At 38.2% G+C, this 26338-nt stretch overlaps 1 protein-coding gene and 1 long non-coding RNA gene across 3 annotated transcripts in view; one reads left to right on the forward strand and one right to left on the reverse strand.

Annotated features, from left to right (window-relative positions):
- Window positions 1–26338, forward strand: part of LOC145985166 (uncharacterized) — a 252061-nt gene that overhangs the window by 73269 nt on the left and 152454 nt on the right. The window contains exon 2 of the long non-coding RNA XR_014441402.1: window positions 24998–25052. This is a non-coding gene — a long non-coding RNA (uncharacterized LOC145985166). The remainder of the gene's footprint in view (window positions 1–24997; window positions 25053–26338) is intronic.
- The window catches only part of LOC145985165 (uncharacterized), a 175328-nt gene that overhangs the window by 18116 nt on the left and 130874 nt on the right, over window positions 1–26338 (reverse strand). The window contains exons 5-12 of one of the 2 annotated variants that reach the window (XM_083118854.1): window positions 23511–23585; window positions 20004–20202; window positions 17820–18066; window positions 16360–16544; window positions 13610–13778; window positions 11379–13363; window positions 4116–4306; window positions 2372–2578 (exon numbers count right to left, since the gene is read on the reverse strand). In XM_083118854.1, coding sequence (XP_082974980.1) covers window positions 2372–2578; window positions 4116–4306; window positions 11379–13363; window positions 13610–13778; window positions 16360–16544; window positions 17820–18066; window positions 20004–20202; window positions 23511–23585 — 3258 coding nt within the window. Of the gene's footprint in view, window positions 1–2371; window positions 2579–4115; window positions 4307–11378; window positions 13364–13609; window positions 13779–16359; window positions 16545–17819; window positions 18067–20003; window positions 20203–23510; window positions 23619–26338 lie in introns of both variants that reach the window. The other variant, XM_083118853.1, reaches the window with a different exon arrangement.

A 26338-nucleotide genomic window follows, 5' to 3' on the forward strand; every position in this document is an offset into this window, starting at 1 on the left:
TGAGATCAGAAAACATGGTGTTGTTATAAACAGAGTAGATTATCCCGGCATTACCTCCACAGCTTTGGCCACACTAAAATTATCCAAAACCGAGGCTTCTTACTACAAAATAGGTGGATTTGAGGTTGGTGATAAGATATTATCTAAAAGCCACACTGTGCTGTTCCCCATGCGCCTGTTGCCAGGATTCTTCTCAGATTACAAATACATTATGTGGAAGGGTGGTTTAAGAATTACATTTAGAAGAGCTGCCAATGATAATAATGCTTTGATGAGGTACAGTGCAATAAACTCTACCGGGGCAGCTCTGCCTAATACCCTACCTGATGAGGGCAAGTGCATTATTCAGACTATGGAGCTAAGAATCCCGGTTGTTGAATATGAAGCCAGTTATGCTCTTAAATACAAAGCAGATATAATAAAAAATCCACAGATTCCTTTATTATTTTATACATATCAATGTGTACAGAAGCCTGCATCTGGAACCTATTATGAGTTTGATGCTACAAATTCATTCTCCAGTATACAATATGACATGCCAGATTTTGTGGTGGTACTGTTTCAGACTGGAAGACACAATAATCAGGAAAAAAATTCAAGTAAATTTGATAGCTGCAACATCAAGAACATATATCTTAAAAATGGCAGAAATGAGGTATTTCCTAGAGAAAATTATAATTTAGACAAGTCCAAGGATGATTTCCTTAAATTATATGAGGCATTTACAGCATACAAAAGGGTCACTACTGGCAATACTGACATGTATTACACACCAGATGAATTCAAAGCACAGAGACCCATGTTTGTCATCAACACTTCAAAAAGAAAACAAGTTGTGGTAAATGACAGGACAAACATTAAAATTATATGTGAATTCCATGATACACTCCCTGATGACACCATATGTAGTGTTATTCTTATAGGGGAAAAATCATATGTTTATGATGTAAGAAATGAGAGAGTCACAGAGCAATTCTAGAAGAATTACATTATCTTAATACTAGATATACAAGTTGAGCCTGGTGCCCAATTGAACTTAGACCGGAAGTAAATATGTGTGTGTGTGGGTGTGTGTGTGTCGGTGTTAATACGTTCGGCCTAGTTTTAAGTGTGGCCAAAAAAAATATCAAGAGGGGCATATTTTTGACAGGATTATGGACAACAATCTCACAGAAGTGTCTTTTATAAGTGTAGGCAAATCAATCTGAGGGGGGTCATACTTTCACGGGAAATTCCCGAGGGCATTTTTACAAAAATCTTGGATTAGACAGGGTTCCACACTTGAGCAAAAAGCTCATATGGGCATGTTGAGCTAGTTTTAAGTGTAGCCAAATCTGCCTGAGAGGGGTTCATACTTTCTCGAAATGGTTATATCATCAATTACACTACTAGTTTAGCCAGTTTGATAAAAAGTATAGTTTAATTTTGTAGTTTTCGCGCGCGTTAGAAACTAACTCATAATTATATTTTCATAATAACCTATATATTTCTTAAGAAAATGTTAAAACTATTGAATTAGACTAAGTTTACAAATCTACACAAAATATTTCAAATACTAACTGTATTACTTTAATAAGAAAATTAGTTGCGGTACTGATAGCACTGCCATCTATGTTGTCATTCGCCTCGGGAACCAGTTTTCTGGTCGTTTTCCACACTACTTATTCAAGGCGCTGTACATAAAACTTACAAAACTGCCTAGGCTCACTGCCATTGTTAGTGTACTGCACTTTATTTTTAACATTTTGTCTGCTTGACTAACCTTGTATTTGTATAAATGCGAACAGTGTGTACCCCCTTCCAAACTGATTCTAAAGGCATAAGCGGTTGCGTTTCATTTCAACCCCATCGCAGCGATCACCCACAGGCAGGTAAAAAAACTGTACATAATAACCATAACTAGAAGTCAATCAAATGAAACGATCACCCCCATTTTTGTATGAAGATATGTATAATTGGTAGCTAAACTATAAAATTTTGTCCCCCTCCAAAACAATTCCCATGACGCAGGCGCTTCATGAATCTCCCCTGTGGGCACCCCTGGTTCGACTCCTTACACTGGTTCTTAGACCGTAAAAATATATAATCAAATCCAGGATACCTCCCATTACTGCGCGAACGTTAACCAATAAGCTACGCAGACAAGAATGTTTATAATGATTTCAGACCAGCCAACTCTGGTGATGGAATTTAGTAGTGGCTAGCGTTCAACTGTTCTGGGGTTCGATAACCAAGGAGGCACATTTTAATGACTCGGTTCCCAACATAAGCCAGTCTCGATTAGTCTATCTGTGCATGAATTAGAATTGAACTTTACCAACCTTTTTACATGGGAGATCTCTACATAGCCCAGATAATAAAAGTCACTTACTGTATGCGGCACAAGGAATCCCCGTATATGCATGCGCGGCGTGGTAGCATCGATGGGTCCCGTGGGTGCACTGAATAGGGTTGTCAGGAACATTATCGAAGGGCGACCTTGATTTTCGGAGCGTAACGGACAGCTTCTCGAGATCATCCGAAGGTTTCAGTCTGGGAATCACTTTGGTATCTGACGTCTGCAGGAGATGAAGCTGATCTGCAAGAAAGACAACGTTTCTTATCTTTCGCAATCAGCTACTTCCTTTTTGCTATAAGTTACGTTTGTCAATAACAGCGCAGGTTCCAAGATAAAGTGCACCAGATTATAAATATCGAAGAATATTTGCGAGCGAATTTCGGTAATAAATATACATATATTTAAAGATTGAAATCAGTTTGTTTCAAATCGAATTATTCATATTTCGATTCTTTAAAGAACATTTTCGCATCTTTATTTTCACACAGTACACCGTTTTTTTTATCTCATTATATTAATCGTGACGGTGAGCATGAATGATCTCGCCACTGAAGGTTCCTGGTTCGATTCCCGACCTAGGTATGGATGGTATTTTAATTTTTACTTATTTTTTTATGTTATGTCGCCATTCTGCCCCCTTAGGCTAATAGCGGCGAAAAGGATGAGGGATGATAAAATGAAGTTACACTTACGAAGTAACATTTAAAAGCTAGGCCAGGACTCGAACTCTGAACCTTTTGAGGGAGAGAGCGTGAATTAATCATCCAACATGCTCGGTCACCCAGGGGTTTCTTCATCAGTTTCATCATTTAATCATCGTTATTGTTGCTATTAGCTTAAGATCCAGAAAAGAAATACAAATAGAAACCATAAATGAACACTCATGCTCAAGCCGGGATTCGCACCCAAAACTTTGGGCGACAAGAGCACACAATGCATTCGACCACCGGGCGATTTGAATGCAAGAAATCTTCTGTCAATTAAATTCGTAAGAAGCATTATGTTAGAAGAGACATGCAAAGAAAGTGGAGTGAATTCAAACACTACAGCTGTCTCCCCCCCCCCTCCACTCTGTGGTTAAGGTCATTGATTTTTATCACGAGGCAGAAGATTGAAACACCATCTAAACCTTTTCTGTAATTTTATCATCGTTCCAAGCAGAGGTGATATCAAGATGCGACAAGATTTGGCCAGTCTCTTTTCGTTTTGTGAATGTTATATCCTGTTTGTCTCGCCTAGAATTGCAAATGCTGGTCTTGGTCTCCTTTCGAATTTTAAAATGAATGTGTCATTATCGACTTATCTCAAAAGTGTAAAAATATACTTACGAAAACAAAAGTTAAAATCATAATTTTCTTCACGTTAAATAACGACATTCAATCATTCATATTTTTAGTATGTCTAAAGTAAGTCTCAAAATAAAGTATATTCGATTTGGAAAGAAATTACATGTAATTTGCATTGCAAGTAGCTAAACTCAAGAACGAAACGAGACACTTGGAAAATAAGTCTCGTTTTTTTCAATTTCCCTGTTCTCAATTTCGACAAGTCTCGAAGGGTCGATCTCGTTTTGATTTTTAAATTATGGTCTCTGTATCATCCCTGATACCACACGAACGCCGGGTTCGTATCTTTAACAAAAACCTTACATTCAATGTTTTGTCCTCTACTCATCAACGTCAAAATAAGTAAACAGGTCGATGAACTAAGTATATCTTGTATTAATTTCATGACATGAAGGAAACCCCTAACGAACGAACGGAACATAAATGCTTACCATACAAATACTTCTCGAAGATTCGAAATGTGTAGGGACCATCATACTGCCGTAGCCCAACGATTAGCCCTGCTTTCTTGTATTCGTCCACCAGCCTCTTCACCAGCATGTTCTCGTTGGCTCTGCCAGCGCGTATTTGCAATCGCTTAAGCTCTAGAAGTTCTTGGAAGATCCTACGTTCAAGTTGGTACCTGTAAAAATAGCGAGTCAAGCGTGTAAGCTTGTAAAACTGCATCATAAAACACTATTATTTAAATTAGAAATCTCTGAACCCTGAACGGGGTCCCTTCGCAACCATATCTGGCAAATGAAACCATTGAACCTTTATCAACGGAAGCAGCTTTGTGAAAATATACGAGTACAACAGAAAAGACTCCAAACGTTGCTCCAACCTCCACCTGAGAGTAAGGAACAGAAATTGGCAGTTCTTTGTGAGTAATGACATAATTGTGTTACTGTATTATTAATGGAATGTCAAAACGACAATATTGCAATATACACATATAAACCTGAATACATTAACCACGTTTCTTAAGCAGAATAGAAACACGTAACACTCAGACGAAAAATGTGCAGCATAATTTTAGTGTCAAAATTAATTTATTATGGATTGAATTTAAGTTTAACAACTATTCCAATTATAGGAGTTTGGCACTTTAATTATGTGAATTAATACAACATTCGTGCTAACAGCTTTCATATTGCAGATTAAACATAGAAAACACAATTCACGAATAGGTATAACATTCACACGGCCAAATCAAGATGATATTGGCTGCTGTTGAAACTACTTTTCCTCTAATGAGTTAGGTATAATGAATGCATTCCCATTTCAAAAACAATATTTCAAATCAAAGCACCCGAAACAGGAAATTAGAGTAACTTCCGACCTTGGGAAACTTCATTGCTTTCCATAATTTTTTTAGTGTACCTTGTTTTAAAAATCTGTCTTATTTTACTCTGCATTTCCGTGTTGTTTTCCACGAAAATCGCGATTTCAAAAGACAAGCTGTACTCATCATTAAATATAAAAAATAAATCCATACTTTGTAGTCTTTCTTACTCACTGCAGAACAATGACAGAATTATTTCACCAACGTATAAATGCTTGGGACTTCAAAGAGCTTTCTTAATTGCAAAAATGACACTAATCTTTGTTGTATTTAAAACCTGATTTATATTGCTTAACATTCGGCGAGAAACATGTGACATTTCGATCCTTTATTTCAACATCAGTGACTGTAAAAAGAGAACTAACTGAAAATTATAATTAGATTCACACACACACAGATATATATATATATATACTCACCCAGTGTGTGTGTGTATATATATATATATAAATATATATATATATATATATATATATATATATATATATATATATATATATATATATATATACACACACACATTATACATACTGGGTGAGTCTTTTAAAAGAGGCCCCGTGGAAAATGTGCTCCTTGCATGTAGGCAACCTTGGTACACCGAAGAGAAGAGCGGGTTAGAGAACAGTCCAGGATATCGGTACCAAGCATATTCGACGACATGACATGACATATCCTGGACTGTTCTCTGCCCCACCCTTCTTATCTTATTCTCAATATCTTCTTATCCAAGTCACCTGCTAACAACTTTTCACAATCTAAACTAAAGAGAAACTAATAGCAAAATAAAGAAGGAAGTGCTAATGTGCAGTCAGAAGAAAGTTGCTGATTTTGGGGATTTATTGAAAAACACGCTGAAATTCCTACAACTTACACCTTATCCATGGGCGACGCCAGAAATTTTTCTTGTAGGAGGTTATTCAATTGATAAATCTTAGAAATAATGACAATTATTATTAGTGTGTTTATTATTATTATTATAAAATAATAACTATTATAAGCTAATGAAAACAAATTTCATTCCACATGTATTATTATTATGTACTTGGGGGAGATTTTCCTACTCGATCCACCATAGTGGAACAGGACAACTGTTTTTCGTTATTTTTTGTTTTACATTTCACATAGATAGTGTACCGAAATGTATAGTTATACTATTTTGTTAACTTTTATACATTTCTTTTTTAAAAAGCTTGAATAATTGGTAGGAAATTTTAGCCCTAGTGTTTGTGTGCTGTCTCACATAAAACTCTAAGTTTAGGATTATTGACAATTGTGAAACAATTTTTGCTTTAGTTTAAATGGCAGAAGATTAAAGCATAAACTGTTCCCTGTTCTTTATACTGTTTTTCAATTTATCGTATTTTGTTACTTTGTTATTCCGTTCGAATAACTAATTCAACTTTATTTCTGTTTTTATCAATAAAAGTAACAAGCTTTCTTTTTTTGTTGTAATTTGAAGAATGTCAATTTGCAGGGGGGTTGACGCAGGGAGGTGCAGTCTGGCGTTCGGAAAAGTTCGGAACCATTCGTAAACCTCCACGGATGACGTCAGACACAGGACATGTCAAAGACGAGCACAAGCAACGGCATAGGAATTCATATATACTTCTTCCGTGTTTTTGGAAATAAATTTGTCTTAAAAATCGATTGAATGTTCTAGCGTGTGTGTGTAAGTAAATGTATATGTATAGAGCAGACTATATCTAGTAAACTGTGTCGCCGAAGGTTAACTATCAATATAATTAACATGTAATGAAAAGCGGGAAAGCCGGCTCGGGGGTGGAGCAGAGGTCTATTCAGAATTTTCTCTTTTAGGGGTGTAAGTTCGTGTTTATGGGGGTGAAAAGGTATACTTAGAGCCAAAATAACCACAAAGTTGTCCTTTTTTAAAAACTGTGTGGAGTGTTAGGGCGAAGTTAGTGAATAAATCACTGGGGCCGAGACATTACAATATCAAAATACCAAAATGTAAATACAAATGAAAGAAAATATACTACAATGCACAAGTTAAAATTAATTGATAAATGTGACTTACCATGTCCAGGAAAGAAGCATTAACAAAACGCCAGGAAATACACAAAAAGCTCACACACTGCACTGCGCACATGTAGCAAACATAAATAATCCAAACACTATTGTTATTTCACTTCACACTCTGTTCACGCTTCATTTCAGAGTCTGGATAGATGGCTTTTTATATCCCGTGAAGCGTCAACACACACAAAATATTGAGTACTTGTTTCTCATTTGTTCTCAAAGTCAAATATACATTAATGTAAATTAGATCACAAGTTCCCGCTCCAAAGTTAGTCATGCCTGACTACAGGTTGGCATTAATTAGATAACAACCATTTTTTACCTTTCTTGAGCAGACTTCGATTGTGTTTAATTTTCGAATTTAAATGCCTGATACGAATGTATGTCCGAGTTTTGACAAATAAATCTATAATTTCCTTCTTTATCATAGCAAACCTGAAAAGTAATAATTTCCTCATTGTTTTCATTACTCCACATTCCCTGCTTAAATCACCAGGAGGATTGTATAAACAAAATGCATTTTCCATTTGTTCAATGATTTGGAAAAATTCTTCAGTAGGTTTATACAGTCCACCACGCGACACTATGTCAACCCATTTTTTCTCTTTTTGACGAACGGGAGGAAGACTGTCCGTACGAGAACCCAAATCTTTATCTAAATGCCGACACTTTTGCGCAATGAAACCTGCGATATAATATAAACCTTCCTTGGAACAGTCGTGGGCTTCGTTGTCACTGCACTCTGTTGGAAACTGGAGTTCGCTGCCATCGGTGTTATCCTTCGTCTTTGATTCGCCTTCCTCTTTGTCAAGTAAAAGGTCAGACACCATCGTACTAAAAACACTATTGTATGTCCTACTGTGTAATTCCTCATTCTCGCACTGATCCCTGGTTGGCATTTTTAGGGGAAGTTGTCCTATATTTACTCCTAACAACAGCAGCCTAAGTCGGTTTTTAAATTCTGTAGGGAGAGGGTGATCATAGAAACCTCCCATGCCACGAAGACGCGAGAAAAGATTTTCAATTGCATCCTGATTCAACCTTGCAGTCAGTAAAAAATTCATATTGTGTTTCTGTTTCATATCCTGATAGAGCCCAAATAATGCGTTGATAGATTGTATCATTCCTTGCTGAAAAGGCAACAATTTTCCATGTCCTTTCACGCGAACACTTTCGATGACCTGCTTCATTTCATTTAACACCTTGGTTTGATGTCCAAGATGCACTCCAAAAGCACTTTTTAATTTAACATCAAAATTCTCTTTAACATATGAATTCATTATGTCAAACCAGTTGTTAATTAATGCGAAATATTCTGCACTTTCAACTTCATTTGGGAAGAAATAACATATAGCACTGCTTGTCCTTCTAGAAAATAACTGAGCGGCATAGAATACTCTTTGTCTCTCGCGACCTGATACGCAAATGTGTGCATCCGTTATCGATAAAGGCAAATGAAGTTCACTTTCATTTTTATCTAACACTGACTGTATGACTTTTTTTGTTACGACATTCTGCGATGGCAAGACTAAACCTTTATCAATAAAATGGTTTCTTAGCAATTTAAGCATGTGTGGAGTATCTGCAAATACCCAAATGTTCCGTCCCTTATCATTCGGATTCACAAACGAAGGATGACTCGAAGCGACACCTAATTCTCGCCAAACCCTTATATTTCCACCTCCCAAGTCGGAAACACACGCAACAACTTCATAGCCCGCACTTTGCACTGCTGATATTACTAAATATAAGATCTCCTTAGTCATTTGTGTGTTGAAGTTGTAGTATACAGTTTGTTTCCATGGGGCGTACAACCCGCGAACCAGAATGACCTGTAAAAAAAAAAAAAAACCTTCTAAAATCTTGTCATTAAAATGTTGAGTTTCGAGCAATAATTACGGTATTAATACTTGATAATAATCTCATTATGAACTACTAATAAATTTAGTACTTCATCCTGATAACACAGTCTATCGAGATGTGTCTTTCCAAATTTTAATATGTATTTTTCATTCTTAATTATGCTATGTAACACTTTTTTAAGGACTTTAAAGTAGTTTACTTCTATTAGAAAAACTTCAGTCAAAAAATTAACGCTGAGTTTTGGTGAACACACCCTAGCAATTTTATTCATATTTTACCTTATATCTTTTCACATTTCCAACACAGTAAGAATACACACGCGCGCACACGCTAACGCAAGATAGAAAAAGATGAAGGTTGCAGCGGAAAAACTCCGCAGTCAATGATGAATGATTTGGATTGATTTGGTGTTTTAAGTCCACTTTATGCACAGTAAGGCTAATCGGGACTGGACCTACAGTTTAAAGTGGGATCCTAACCACTATGTGCCTCCACCGGGAATCAAACCAGGGACCACTTGATTGAAAGGTGACAACTCCAGAACTGCGCCATCGGAAAATCTCTCAATGATGAATGAATGAAAATGATTACTTGCTCATTCGTTTTGCTAGAATTTGACTTCTGTTACGTTCTAACATTATATAAATAACTTGTTAATTCTACTTGTAAGTAAAGTAATAAATTATTTACCTGTGCATTCTTGAACGGTCCCATGACAGTGTCACTCTCAGCATCGTACGCAACTTTGGAGTATATATTCATTTCGTCGAAGCATAATACGCAGCACTTTTGGTGTGGTTGAAGTGATTCTCCATAACTCTTCATAACATCAATAACACTTTTCAGAAGGCCTGGTCTACACTTGAAACTTTTTGTCCAGTGACGCAAAGTGGAAATGCTTGGAAGAGGGATTTTCATATTTTTCCTCATGTAGGTGTAAGCTTTTCTTGACACATGCCTAAGTGCTAATGCACTTACAATATCACTTCTCGACCACAGTTTCGGTCTGCTTTTGTGGCTAAGAAGACATTCGATTTGGTTGGAGGAAAACACTGGTCGAAGAATTTCCCTTACTTTCTTAGACACATTGAAAGCAGATTGCTTTGATTTGTGAAGTTTTACTAACTGTTGCCTCAAACTTTTATTGCTAATTTGTAAATTCTTCACTTTATGTAATAAACGATTGCATTGTTTCTTTACTTTGTTTACTTTCTTAGCACTTTCATCATGTAGTGTCTGCAGTTTCTTTATTTGTTCTTCAGCACATTTTAATTTCTTTGTCAGCGTTTCGAACTCACTATCTTGTTGCAGATTGGATATATTTCCAGTACTCAAAGTCTCTGAATTATGTGCCATGCAAATTCTTTTGCGAGGAGACAACTCTTCAAGTTTTTCCAATGCTCGCTTTCTAATCTGACGTTTATTGGCACGTCCACTTCGATCAATTATGTCATTTGGCTGTTGCACACTACTACAATTCACCACACAACCAGGCAAATTTAAACTTGGTACAGCGTTTTTATTAAGTTGCGGTCTACAGGCAATGCTCAGCAGTTCTGCTTTTAAGTTCCGTTCGTAATCAGCATCCAGAAAATGCGATGAGCACACTGTCGCTGTTTTGGCGTTAACAGGATCTAACCTCTTACACTTTGAAACCCATATCTTGTACGTAATCGGATCCTTTGGGAACGAAAAGTAGCTTACACCTACAGTATTTCTTGCGTTGTTCGGGCACAAAGCAACAGCACAATTGCACGGCATCTTCCTTAAATGTTATTGTTGTTGCAAAAAAATTCTCCACTATCACACAAGCTACAGAAAAAGGAAAAACAAGGCACTTTCACACTCTCTCGCACAAATGCAGATCCTATAACAAGCGGAAAGGTCAGTGACAGAGTCACCCCTGTCCTGTGAGTGACGTCAGGGTTGGGACCGCCCACGACCCTCTTTTTTCAGCTTCGGGAGGGAAGACTGCGCTACTTTCTCAACTATATATATACTTACTTTGGGTTGACGGACCTGTCCGATCCGCACCCTTCCGACACACATGATCTTATCATGAAAAACAATCTTGCATCGACTTTTTTATGCCAATTTGTTCCAATTGCCCCGCGTGTCTGCCAGAATGGAATAAAATTATAGAAATTTCAGAGTGCGTTTAATTAGTTCTAACAACGGCAATATTATCCAGTTTTGCAAGCATAAACCTACATAAAAATGAGAAGACTTCTGCTACAGTACAATTCAGTACGACCAATTTAAGACAAATGCACTCTTCAAATACATATTATAACCAATGTGTTTCAATAGGAACAAATTAGTGTAACTAAATCCAATGTTACTTATCTATAAACAAATTGACAGAATTAAAAACAATCTGTGTAATTCATGGGTGCTGGATTTGTCAGTATTCTTAAATAGTACATTCATGCAAGCAGCTCGGAATGGAATGATGTAAATTGGTACTTACTTTCTCATACTGTTCTGGACAGCCTGCGTAACAGAAATGGATGCCTTTCGACGTTCTAGAATCTCCCTGGTTTTCTTAGCATCTTCCTCCAGTTCGTGTGCTTCCAAGTCTCTCACTTTCCGAGTGTTGACTCCTCCCTTCTTCGTTTTCGCAGCGCTCCTCCTCTTTTCTTCCTGGGTGATTTCAGCTTTCGGCGCTTCTAGACTGGAATCCATCACACCGGAGTCCACCCCATTTTGACTTCTAATGGACGACTGCCCTGAAAGCTCCATTTCTTCAGCTTCCGCTAAAGCATCCTTCAGATAACCGTTCTCGTCCGTTAATTCGAGAAGCGGTGGACAGTTACCTTTTTCTTCTTTCAAAACATTGGAGTCTTCCTTCTTCCGTTCCTTCTTCACCTTGTTCTTCGCGCTAGACTTAATGCTTTTAGCGCTTGAGCTTTTCTCTTCCTCCACAATCTTTTCGCCCTCAGTCACAAGTTCTTTTTCTCCATCTTCTTTGGGCGTTTCAATAATGTCGTCATCCTTTGCTATGACATATGACACTCTACTCCCATTTGTTTCACGAACTTCTTCTCCTGATGATTTGGTTTCCTCTTGGCGACTCTCTTCAGCTAAGTTATCATCAAACTGGTCCTCCTTTTCCTCGTCTTCGTTCGCCTCTTGACATACTTCCTTCTTCTCTTTTTCATCCACATCCGTTTCCCTTGATTCTTGTGATGTTTTCTCAGACTCTAATGTAGCTGTCTCACTCTCCACCTTCTCTGCTTTCTTTTTTTCATTTCTCGTCAACTTCTTGTTTTCGTCATTTTCACCTTTTTTCTCTTTTCTCTTCGCCGTTATCTTCTTCGTAACTACACTTGGAGCTTTCTCTTTCTGTTGAACACTTTTCTTGTCTTTTATTTTGCGTTTTGGTTGTTCGACCTTTACAGTTTTCTGCTTCGCTGATTTTAGTTTCTTTTCTTTGACACTTTTCTCGCGTTTTACAGCCTTCCTTATCTCCTTCGCCTCTGTTTCCCCTATAACCCATGCTATACCCTGTCTACTTTCGTTTAATAAACTAGTTGCTTCTGACGAACCACTTGCAATAGAAATAGCCGGTGACGGTTTTTCTTCGTTTGTGTCTTCCTCCTTTTTTTCATTAACAGCTTCGTTATTATAATTTGTCACTGTGTTTTCCTTAAGTTCACTTTTAACTTCCAGTACTTCTTTCTCATCTTCTTGTCTGACTTCAGCACTTTTTTTCCTTAACACTTCATCTTCTTTTTGGCAGACTTCTTCCTCTCCTGCATTCTCTTTAAGCTCTTTCTCTTCCTCTTTCACATGCAGAACTTGCTCATCTTCTTCAATGCTTTCGTCTGGATAATTCTCTTCTGATTTATCTTTCTGTGATGTTTTCTTCAAACCCGCTGCTCTTTTTCTCTTAGCGCTTCTTTTTCTCCTTCCTTTTCGTCTCCTTTCATGCTCTTCCAAAATGTCCTCGTAATTAGTCTCACTGTCATCAATTTCAGAATCTTTGTCCCTTCTCTTCGATCTGTTCGTGTAACTCTTTTCACTACGCCTTTTCCTATCACTAAACCTTTGCTTATTTTCCACATCACTTTCTTTGTCTCTGTCAACTTCGGATTCACTATATCCTTCCTCGCTTTTTCTATTTCGTCTCACAGTTCTGTATTTGCCTTTCCGTCTCCTCCTCTTCCTGCTTGCGACTTCTTTCTCATCTTCCTCTTCCACAAATTCACTGTCTTCGCTTTCTGTCCGCGCTCTCGTGTCCCCACGCCACTTCCTTCTGTCCCTCCTGTTTTTTCCTTCTTCCACACTCTCTTCCTCCTCTGCCTCCTCTTCTCTTTTATCAGAAATCCTCCTTGGCCTGCTTCTTCTTTGCCGTCTTTCTTCAAGTCCATCCATTGACTTCTCTAACTCCATCTCCATCTCCTGTCTTGCGACATCTATTCTCTCAACATGTTGAATGGCAGTGTCTGGATCCTACGAAAATATGATTGTATCAGTGCACAAGCGAATATGACATAAATAAGGCAAATGTATGCGAGATTCCGCATTAAATTTGAAATGTTGTACTGCATTGCGGGAGGGAAGCTACATAGGGCGAGGAGAAGATGTTTTATTCAGATTCTGAGTTAACAGAGTACAGACAACCTGTTCAAAAGTACCACAGGAAAACGACTACAAGATAAATAAATTGGTTTTGTGCTCAACGAGCAAAATTGCTACCTGTCCTGTCCTGTGGGTGTGTTGATCCCCTCCAGCATCTCCAGTGGGACTGCTGACTCCAGACATTGGAACACGTGGCGATATCCCCGGAACAGACTCAGCGGCCAAGAATCCTTCGGGAGTCGTCATTCGGTCCGAAGAAACACTGGCTTGACTCTCGGTGACGACCCTAAAAAAAATACCCATAAATTTCCCGCAAACGTGTAACGGCCATTCATTTAACAGTAAAAAGTTTATTTTTTTTCGTGTCATCTACTATCGGATTATAAATTATAGATACTCGAGTTTGAACTCCAATTAAAAATTCACCAGTAGGCCTACATAAAAACGAGTTACATCAGAATTTAGCTTATTCCATTCGGCGTTAATTTATGCTAACCAAATTGTTTTTCGAGTATGCCTTATATTTTTTATCGTTGTTAGAATCAAAAGAGCCCGTTTTTCTTTTTAGGTTTGCAAACGATCTCTCTCCTTGAAATTCTATAAATCAAAAACGGGTTGTCCGATCGTGATGAAATTTTAGAACGGTGCAGGCAGAAAGATTTTGAAGACAATTCTGAATTTTCAGATTTTTTAAATTTGTCGAAAAACAGTTTTCTTCAATTTTGCAGAACAACTTTTTCTTAGGATTGGGTAGTCCAACAATTATGATCTTGGTATTATTTGGAAGCTCTTTGCATCTGGTTTTAAAAACCATTATCATTGTCAATTTACATTGAGAAACCGATTTTATACAGATTTGTTTACAACGGGGTAAAGGTGTACGCGGAACGTGGCACAGAACGATGTACGTACGTTGAACCGTGGAAACTACTGGTTGGCGCTGCGAGTCAGTGCTAGTGGTGTTGCCACGTTCCACGTACATCTTTACTCCGCTGAATAAAAATATGTATACAGTCGCTTTCGCGATGTGAATTGACAATGATAATGGATTTTAAAAACAGGTGCAAAGAGCTTCAAAACAAGAACAATATTGTATTTAAAGGACTACCCAATACTAAGAAAAAGTTGTTCCGCAAAATTGAAGAGAACGGTTTTTTGACAAATTTTAAAACTCTGAAAATTTAGAATTGTGTTGAAATTCTTTCTGCCTGCACCATACTAAAATTTCATCACGAGCGGACGACTCGTTTTTAATTTATAGAATTTCAAAGAGACCGATCGTTTGCAAAACTAAAAAAGGAAAAAAACTACCATTTTTCTATTCTCACGACGATAAAAAATTTAAGACATACCTACTGGAAAAATAATTTGGTTACCATAGAATAACGCAGAATGGAATAAGTTAAATTTTCATGTAACTCGTTTTTATGTAGGCCTACTGGTTATTTTTTAATTGGGAGTACAAACTCGAGTATCTATAATTTTTAGTCCGACAGTAGATCAACATATTTTCATCACAATCCATCGCCCTATATTAACTTAACACAGAACCTTGCCTATTAAAGTACTGCATGGGACCACTGGACACAATGTTTCCAGATGTTCTCGTGCGGATGCATAGCGACTGCATAAAGCTCCTTCTGCTCTGTGGTCACCAGCACAAGCAGCCGAAAAATATTTCTACATATGCTATTGAACTGCAACACCCAAACAGTTGGCAATGCAGGGCAGCTGGGTACGTTAAGGTTTTTTACTAGATATTTAACCTCTTAATGAACTTCCCACTTAAATTTTGGCGAGTGGAAGGAAAACATTGAACCCAGTTTAATATCATCTCAAATGTCAGAATTTTACATTGAAATCGACTCTATCTCTTTGCATACTACCATCTAAAGCGCATGTTCACACGCATGAATTATTAAAACTAAAAGTAATTCGCAAGTATTATTAAAATATTGTTTCATACATTCGTCGTGTTTAATCATCAAAACGAACTTTCATTATTCCAAGATTTTTCTGGCTCATTTATGGACGCACATGTTAAATGGTGTTATTGGATTTATAAAATAAGCTTAGAGTTTATGGCTCAAAGTTCTAACGCCCAACTATAGAAAGCTAGTTTATATTCAGCGCAATTAGAAAAACCTTAGCTTAGTTATTGCATTTTCATTGTTGTGCTTCGTTGATACATACGTATTTGGATTTGTTTCATAATTAAGTAGAAACTGCAGGAAATTAAAGGAATGTTAAGTCTGTATTATTTCATCATTATTGCGTAACAGAAATGTAAAGCAAATATTACTAAGATTGAAGCACCGATTCCAGTTGGTTACGAGGTAAAAATAAAGATTACTCAGACACCTTGTGTTAATAAATGACAACAATGCGATGCATAGATGAAAATTTTAGTTTATTTTGCAAAGTACGTAAGCATGTCACATAAAATGGGACAGCTTTATTGCAGAGGAAATTCATGTACTACGAGGCAGTATACATGTATGTGGCCCTACCTCCACATCCTCTAAATATACCTTCTTCATGGTACGAGAAACTTTACCTTACCTTACGAGGCAGTATAATCGTATTCACTTGTATGAATTGTGTTCTAATGAACGTCTTGATGAAGAAACGTTTGCGTATCATTCTTGACCATAACCGTCAATTAAATGATTGTAAATGATCAATCCGCTCAGTAAGCACAAACCCTATTGAGTGAGCATAAACTCGGACACTGGATGCACCTAAAACGGGTATTCATGAGGTGTGCAAAGTAACCGCAATAATGGTGCACCCGCAATGATGTTTAAAAGTTGAATTTGTTTTTGATGGTCGTGATCGAGAGGGGAAAATCATGCAAGAAGACTCACCTTCGAATCCCACGTTGGTTTGCGTTCTTGTCATTGAGCTTGCTGGAAGGGACTCCTCCGTGCAGCTGCAGGTACTTGGCACATCCTCGGTTTCCCCTGTAGAGGGCAGCATCCAACGGCGTCATCATCTGACCCTTGCTGTTCCTCATCAGGGGATTGACCAACGCGTTGCTGTCTATGAGAATCTGAGGAAAAGAACAAAGTGGGATACATACAGAAGTGACGATAAGGACCCCAAGTTAATGAAGCTACCTCAATCGCTTGGTTTCGTACCATATTAACTCACTCTGATATTCCTAAACCCGAAAGTTCATTGCGACAACGTCTTCTAGGAAGCAACATGTCTTTGATGCCCTGTGCTGGACATAAGAACACACCCTTGACCATTATTCCCAATATCCTTTAGGTTCGTCTTAACATTGTCATTCCATCCTCGTCTTGGCCTTCCCACAGGTCTCTTACCACCAGGTTTACCAACAAGAAACCTGGAAACTTTTCTACCCTCTGTGTGCTGCATGGCCTACCCACCGAAGTCTTCTTGATTTAATTATTCTAATCAATAACTGCGATTGGGTGCCAAAACTAGGGCGCAAGAACAATTTACTTTGTCTAGGAGTACAAGGCTTAGCATTAAAAGGCCGTTCTGGAGGCAACAAGTGGCCAAAAGTGGAGGGGGGAACTGCCCCTACACCACCCCTAATTGCCGCCACTGATTCTAATAATATCAGATGATGAATGTATATTATACTGTTCTTTCATGTCTTGTCGATCCCCTATCTTTCAGATGTTATTTTCAAGAACTGTTAGCTTATGTTCCTCTTTGAGTGTTTATACGAGAGGATAAAAGTTTATGAATATGCAAGCAACATGCATTTCCTGAATTCAGTGTGTTTTTAATTTCCTCTTTAAGGTGTCTTCCTTTGTTAATATTACTGCTAAGTGTTTGAATTTAGAAACTGACTCAAATTAATAGTTATCTACAACTAGGTTTAGGTTGTTATCTCTACACTTAGCTTCCGAATAAACAAGAAAGGTATACGAAAAAGAAGAACACAGGAAGACAAAAAAAACAAGAAATAAAGAAAGGGAGTAAAGCGAAAATAAGAAAGGAATATGGAGAAAGAGAAACGTGGGAAAAGAAAAAGTGAGCTAAAGATCTAGAGCAACAAAGAAAGACATGGAGAAACGGAGATGCAGAAAGAGAGAAGTATAGAATATGAAATAACCTTAGTACCCGAGCATAGGGTACACGTGCGAAAGAGGAGGATCAAACGATCTTGTATCCTCCATAGTTATGCCAATTTTCCATCCCACTAGGTTAATCGCGACGATTGATGAAACAGAAGAATGAAACCATCATGAATCTAGGACTGGCTCTGCTAACCACTCCGCCAATCAGCATAACCCTTGACACAGGTATACCAACTAATCTGTCAGCACTCACTCTTGAACAAACGTACCTTACACATTTCCACATTGTTGTTGATGGCAGCAATGTGCAGCGGACAGCGGCCGTCGTTGTTGGGTGAATTCACGGTCTCCGGGCGCTGAGTGAGCAGCCAGCGAACCAGCTCCTTCCTCCCTGACTGGACACCCTCGTGAAGGGGGAGGTCGCCCCTAACGTTCCTCATCCACAAGTTCGCCCCGTGCTTGCTCAGCAGCTTCAGCGTCTCCAGCTGCCCCTTCGCCGCCCCACAGTGCGCCGGGCTGGAAGCAACCAAACCACATCAATACTACATGCCAGGAACTCGTCAGAACACAAAAACGAAAGCCGAAGCTTTGGAAGCGGATTTCGCACTGAGGTAACAGTGATGGCCGTTTTGCACGCACTGTCTGTGTCGCTTGGTTCAAGTCACGGGAAGCAGCAACCCTCTTTTTACTTTTCACCCTCTAACACCCTCTGCACATGGCGATTCAGGTATATTAATTACGTGCTTGAGCAACGCGCTTGCACTTGGGGAGGGACTACAGAGAGCGAGCGCTCCGTGCTGTGCTCTGTCGAGTTTAGGGAAAGGTGGGAGGATACTTGTACAGATCAACATGGAGAGAATACAGTGGGTTGGAGATGCTGTACAAGAATTTTCTTAACTGGGGAGATAGCATCCAACACGTTCCCTCACCTTGAGCATTCTGAGCAAGAAATCTTGCGAACGTCCTTTGATGTTCCCCTTTTACTAATTTTTGAGATTTCGAAAACTGCGTGCACATTTTGGAGCTTAGGGAACGAAACTTAAGGAACACTTGGAAATATGCCGTCAAACGGGTTAACTTCGTCATTTGAAAATGTTCCGCATAGGGTATGGAGGAACACACTTCCAGCACCAGGATTGCACCCATTCAATTTCCAAGAAGTGCTACAGCGGAAGACTCAGCAACAACCTATCAGTGTTTGCAAGGACATGGGTTGTAGCTGCAGAATCTCCACAACTATACTGGCAAGTCACGGAATAGAAGGAGCAAAAAGTTCCTAGTGAGACAATCGAACCAGTGTTGCCACATGAAGGGAAATTCGAACCAAATTTTAAGCGAAATGGAATGAAGAACACCAAAATTCCATGGAAATTTTAATACATAAAACCTAATATTAGTACAGATTATGCACTATTTATTATTAAAATTATTATTATTATGCGATTTTTAGTGGAGGGAAAAACTGAGTGCCAGGCAGGAATTTTTCCCCTTGGAAAGGGAAATTGTGACCTCAGATTGTGGCAACACTGAATCGAACCATGCCAACTTGGAGCATCTTAACCTGAAGATCTTTGCGGGATATGCAAATGCCAGTGCAACACTTAAAAGGGGCCTGATTGGCTTCAGTGTGTTTCATGGAGGAATGGATTTATGACATGCAACAGACGATCCAAAGACCCACGCTACATGTGCAACGCTTTTAACGATGATGATACTGTGTACACAAACTGTGTGTTCAGACATGATATTTCTTCCCTTTTATTAACCATTAACCAAATTGAAATCACATTGTACATTGCTTCATATGCAAAAGGGAATATAGTAAGGTTTTTCCTCAATCCTTGACAAAAAGCTTTTTTCTTAACGTATTACATGACGCAGTTACCTCATTGATGGGTTTATTTTGCCGTTCCATGACTCATCACGGGTGTGACGAAGTTACGCCATTTCCTGGGGTAACTTCGTCACCACAAGACATACATGTTTGACAACCCTGTTTGCAGAGACCGAACTTGGCATTTCTTCAGCGGATTCCTTATTACTCGCACCTATACTTCACGTTTCCAATCCCTATGGATTTTACACAGCACGGTGAAATACGTCAAAAACAGAACGAAGCTACCTCGTTTGACGGTAATTTGTAGTTTAAGAGGTGCTGGAGGTCGAAACACTAATTTCTTTTGCCATCAGTAACTGCAGTAAATTTACAGAATGTGAACTGGGAAATTAACATTAAACTTTTGGGAACTATTTTGATATTGCATCTGAGAGAACTCGATCAACAAGACTAGAGATGGCGGAGGAATAAATCTTTGGAAAATATATTTGCTACACTTAAAGCACGGTAGAGATTCAGAATCGTAATAATTTATCAAGCTATTTCATTGAAGTTAAGGTAAAGAACTGTTCTGAGATTGTTTATTTGAGTAAACAAATACAGCAAATGTTCTTACGTTCGCCCCTTTCTATCTTGACGGTTTGGCTCAGCCCCGTATCCTAGAAGTAGTTCTGTGGAGTCAGCATGGCCGAGAGTGACAGCATAGAACAGCGCCGTGCAGCCATTGCTGTCAATGACATCAACCTCCGCTCCGCACAACGTCACAAGTGTCTCAAGGCAGTCCGTGTGTCCTCTGCTGGCAGCGCAATGGAGAGCTGAGAAGAGGAAAAATTAGGACTGTCGGGCAACATAGTTTTATGCGAAAGAAAGAAATTTACTAGGGATTAATAGAGATTATACTCGTAAATTAATTGTTATATGCAATGAAACATTAATTGCTACATGTGCACGTGTAACTTTAGGCAGGAAATCCACTACGAACGGCGGCCACGGTTGTGCTCTGCTCGGCACACCGCGAGTCGGCTCACCACAGACCAACAAAGGCACCGGCAGCGGCAAATTTACTTAAAGGAAATGAAATGGGAAGTAGTGAATTATGACCACACGGTTACGGCTGTTCAGTTCGGTACACTTTGCTTCAGCTCTGTACATTAGCCGAACTGCTGGAATGCCTCCCGTAGAATTAAAACAGCGGGGGAGAGTGGGGCTCCACCGGAACGACCAGTATCACCCAGACCTTGGTGGTGTGCTGACTTTTTGTTTAATGTATAAACTCTTGTATTATGTGAGAAAATGAGCAGGGAAAGTTAACTTAATATTTCATAGAAGACTTGAGAGTTTCCACTCACCCAATGATGTCTCTCATCCAAGTTCACCATATTCGCTCCTCCTCATAAGTCTCTCATGTTCCTCCAGGGGTCCCGGGTTCGAATCCTGGCCTGGCCATGGATGTTTGAGAGTATCCATTCATCAATTTTATAGTATCATCACTCATCCCCATCTTCGCAAATTAGCCAAAAGTGGCACAAAAAGGGAAATAAAAGCAATCAATCAATTTATCATGTTCTTAATATCTGTGTTCCAGTTTACGCTGTTTATCTTCCTCTTGTTTCCACTACTCCTCCTCCCCTGCAGCAACTACTAAAAACTCCTATTTTGACAAGCTTCAGAATTGGAGTTTGTGATGAAATTATTGGCCGGTCCGGTACCGTGTGGACCGTTCAAAATGGGTTTCCTGCTTCATACGACACACACGGAGAGCTCAGGCATGGACGTAGCATAGAGGTACTCGCTACGTGTGTGTGTGAACGCGCACTTCTTGGCACTGGGTAGGATCAATCTGTATTGCATTGGTGACAGGTATTTTTCCCAGTCGATAGTCATATTTCAATATGTCTGTAACGGCCTATGGCAGTAAAGAAAGGCAACTTTTTTATACTACAATGAAAGTCAAGTTGGTCTTAGTTGCTGAGCAGGAAATTTCCGGCAGAAACAAATTAAAATAGGACAGTTTAACGGAAACACCCTGTATATAATATGCTTTTGAGACCAGTTATCACATATTAATAAAAATTGATCCTAGACGAAATAATGTGAGAACATGTTTATGTTATATAAACTAAGAGGGTGATATCTGGGCGGGTTAGAAAGAGTGATAATCACAGTAGAGAAAAGTACATATAACTAATTGGGGATTCAGATCCTCAAAATGTATGGGGAAATTGTGAAGTTTTGAAAAAAAAATAGGGAAGTTACATGTAATGTATAGGAACATACGTTTCTTGGAAAGTGTGAAATTATTTTTTTCATGGTAAAAATTTTGAACTGAAATATTACATTTCTACATTCCAGTCAAAAAGAGTTTTTTTATTTAATTAAATACGAGGTACAAACCAAAAGTTCGTACTGTTTTGCCAAATCTCCCAAAGTTATCATGTTTGGAACGATGTCTTTGTCAATTTTCAACATAATCCCCGTCTATGTCTACACACCGTTGCCATTTATTTTCCTAGGTATGAAAGGCGTCTGAGAAGCCTATTTTCTAAAATATGTTTTACACACTGAAAAGTTGTACTTTCACCTCGCAGTGATTTCTTCAGATTTGAACACAGCTAGAAGTCGCTGGGGCCAAGATTAGGTGATTAGGGTGTGTGGGGTAGCACGTCTTATCCGGAAAAAATCTATTACAATTCCGGACGTTTGAGGCAGTGCAGTATCTCAGTGGAGAAAATAAATGACTGTGAAAGGTTTAGCTGATGTTGCTGCACTGCAGGAAGAAATAGCTTATTCAAAAGTTGATGATATTGCTCATGGACCGTTTGTCACTCTGGGACAGGATGAGCCAGAATTAGTATCATTTCGTCACAAAATAACTTTCGCATTCGAAGGAACCTGGCGATGTTTCTTGGGTGGAGGGGAAGAGTAGTGTTTCCAGTGTTTGGACTGTGTTTTGTTTATGGTTTTAGATAGAGGAGTAAAGGTTTCATCCGTTGCCATCACAGACTTCATTATTTGTCCGTTGGTAGCATAGTTCCCTGTCAGAAGACTACTGGAACTGTCAGAGACAGCCTTATTGTCTTCTCTGGCTGTCGCGGGAACCAATGTGAACTGACCTTGAACATCTTAAGTGTTCTGCCAAAATTCTTTGGACGGTGCCCTGAGAGAAGGTTACGTACTGACTGTATGTCCTCAACAGATAGCCTTCTGGCATTCACAACCAGGGCTCAACACGAGCTATATTTTCTACTATGTTGGCATACATAGGGTGGCCAGATCTTGGTAAATATTCAGTTAATTGCCGCCCACCAGTAAATTCACCAGCTCACTTCCAAACATTACAGTCAGCAAAGGCATTGTTCCCATAAACATGCCTCAACTGATGAAGAATATCGACGGTTTTTTGATAGCGTGCGGACATAAACTTGATCACAGCATGTGTATCTTCCATAGTAAAATCTATCTTTCAGGCAGTGGTACAAACAGCTTTCCTTCGCACATGAACTTGGAAAAGAATGGTTCCAGTTAGAAACTTGCAATTGTGTACAGTTATAGCAAGTTAATTCACACACACGGATATTTATCTAGTCGCAGTTGTGTTTGAATGAGAGTAAAACGGTACGGAATTTTGGTATGCATCTCGTATATTAGCACGCCTGAATTGTACATGAGCATATACCTATCGTATATAAATAGCAAACAATACTCAATCTATATAATTTACAAGTAAAAGGTAAAGCTATCTTCCCTCCCAAACATAAAGGAATATGAAAGGGGAGGGGGGACGTGAAGGTAGGACCCTCAGTCTGCCACGCGTGAGACACGTGGTGCTGATCACGTCTTTGGCAGAGATCTGAATGTGTACAGCCCTACCTCCGCATCATCTCATATGCCTTGAAGTTATGTTGCAATGTGCAGGGAATAGAACAAAACAACAAAATATACGAGGTGAAAATTAATTTGTGCTCGAAAATCTTACCAACTATTAGGTCCCAAGTTCCAAGTTGAGCACCATTTCTCCCCAAGCTAAACTAACACAATTTAATTTATAGATTTCTAAAACTGAATTTTATTTAGCAGCAAGTTATAATTCGATTTAGCAGATTAGAAAGTGATGAATACTGACCTGTGAGTCCATCCTTGTCATCCGCCTCCACGTTGGCTCCGGCGTTCACAAGGGCTAGCATCGCATCAGCACTTCCTGAAGGACAGGAACTGTTAGGTGGTCGCGCCTCTGTAGGGGGAGAACCCCTGGGTAAGATGCCACCAGAGAAATCTCGATCTACTCAGTGGTGGCTACTTCTACTCTTAGCATTACAGTGCTACTCAACAACCTACTTTCGTCTCAACAAATCAACATATGAATATTTTTTGCTGGTGCAATGCAATTCTACATGTGCTACTTACGAATTTAGAGGAAGCAAGAATTTTGTGTGTTTTCCAGCAACTAAATCTGAGAGACATGTTGAACTTTTTATTAATTCTACTTCGATTCATCTACTTTATAGGCCTACTCCACATAGTTTTAATCACTAAATACATTTTTACATTTAAATAAGACACACAATAAATAGTACTATACTTATATTTACACAAGCATTAACCTAAAGTTTGTATTTTGTATTTCACTATTATATTTACATATGTACACATGTATTAATGTTGTTTTTCTTTGACAGGTACAGTATGTTCAAGATCACAATCCTTTATTTGATGCACACATTAATTTTGTAGCATAGGTAACTTTATATTGTGGAATTTTAAAGAAACGTACATACTTTTCACTTTTATGATCAAGAATCGCATTTATAAATAGCGTCGTCGCCTTGTAATAAAGCGGGCCCGAGTTCGATACCCGGTGGAGGCACATTGTGGTTCGGATCCCACTTTAAACTGTAGGTCCAGTCCCGATTAGCCTTACTGTGCATAATGTGAACTTAAAACACCAAATCAATCAATCAATAAATTGAGACCATTCTGAAACTGTTTACAAGATCGTATGTTGAAAATTCAGACCGTTATTGTGAATATTATTATGGCAAATGGTTATTGCTACAAACATTAATCATATCTATAAACAATATTCTTTGTACCCAAGTACAGATTGACTTTTAATCGCATTTCACACGTATCTTTAAAAAATGAATAGTCTAAGTTATAGGAAAGTACGTATAATACTGACAAACATATTCGTCCTTACAGAAAAAGATGACATGGTGATGGCTGATAGGATATGTAGAACATTATATGTTTCGCAAATATTATAATATAGAGCAAAAATGTATAATATTTAAGTTTATTTAGTAGATACTGGTAAGTACTGTGAATAAAACAAACGGTGTAGGTTTATTTTAAAAACTTGCGTATGAAGAGTACTTTTTTCAATATAATTTCTGACAAATCTGCTTTAATTAAGAATTCAGAAATGAAATACTTGTATAAAAATGCGTGGTCAAATTGATGGAAACACGTCATAGAAAATTACGTAACATGAAATATTTTGGAAAAGCCAAAATCTTCCTTAAAAGTCTAAACCGATTAATTTTGGCGATTTCTAGTTATTTTATGTATTGTGGGTTTATACAAATAAATAAATATTTTATTTTGTTAAAGAATGCTGCGTCACGCGGAGAACACCCTAAATATAATGGAGAGGCTCAACGAAAATGTGAGTAACATTTTTACTGTTTATTTAATTTTGTTTTGTTCTGTTGATAATATGGCGATTGCTACAACAATTTCAATATAGCACGACGTAATAGGACTCCCAAGGTAGATTTGGATTTGAATTAACCGTCTCGTCGTTAAATTAACGGTGCAGATAAAGTTAATTGTAAACGATGGTATTATTCCTTATTTGAAAGTTTCATCACTGAAAGTCTCTGCTTGAAGAAATCGCGATGGAGAAACATGTATTTGCGTTTAAAGTGTATTCCAAATTGTTTTCGCAACAGATGTCGTCAAATTTGGCATTTTCGCATTATTATAGTGAGTTGTTATCGATTCCTAGTTAAATTATTTGCAAGGCACTGTAAAGTATGGGGCAATGCAAGAATAAATATTATTATTGTATTTAGAGAGAGCCATTGATAGTTTCTATCTGTGTTCGATATAAGTGAATAAGGAAATATTTTAAAGCTAATATTGAACATTCACGATATCTTATCGAATAGCAGAAAGATATTTGTTTTCCTTAAGCTTATTTGTATAATTAGTATTACTGTCAACTTCTGCTTTAAAAATATAGTTACATAACAATTAAAAACAGCACAATTTAGTTTATAATTTTCGCTCGGTTATCGATTATTTACACTTCTTGCCAATAACATTAATATGACAGGTGGTGGTTCGTACCATACTGCAATCTCAAAGGTCCTGGGTTTGAATCCCAGGTAACACTTCACCTGATAATCAAAGGACCCTGCATTCGCCCCCCTCTCCCCAGTAGAGGTACAATCTTCAATGGTTCGAATCGAATCTCGACAGGAGATTGGCCTGAGCATAAAAGTGAATAAACTTTGACGTTTTGGATTGGATGTGTTTGCACCATCACCTATTTAATTAGTTCATCATTCATTCTGCTCCTTGTGATTAACCTAGATATGTCGAAAATGACTTAGTAACTTTTTTGCATGTTGAGATCTAGTTTCGACGGCACATTTTCTATCCTGTACGTGTGCAACCAGATGGCATATTCAGTGTTGCCACCGAAATTTATTTTCTTTTACAGGATAACTTAATAAAAGTGATATTAAGCTACAGAAACATTATTGCATCAGGAGAGAGGCGGACAGGTTTTGACCCCTCTCCCTTAAATTATGATTGTATCGCCATCCATACGTATGTTACATATCCTGTATTATGCTGATTCATTAAAGAATGGCTTTGTAACTTTTGTCTAAAAATATTCATACTTCAAAAATGGCTCTTAACTTGCTTGGTTACACAGTCCGT

This window comes from Lepisma saccharinum, chromosome 3 (genome assembly GCF_977018435.1).
Source record: "Lepisma saccharinum chromosome 3, izLepSacc3.1, whole genome shotgun sequence".
Taxonomy (NCBI): domain Eukaryota; kingdom Metazoa; phylum Arthropoda; class Insecta; order Zygentoma; family Lepismatidae; genus Lepisma; species Lepisma saccharinum.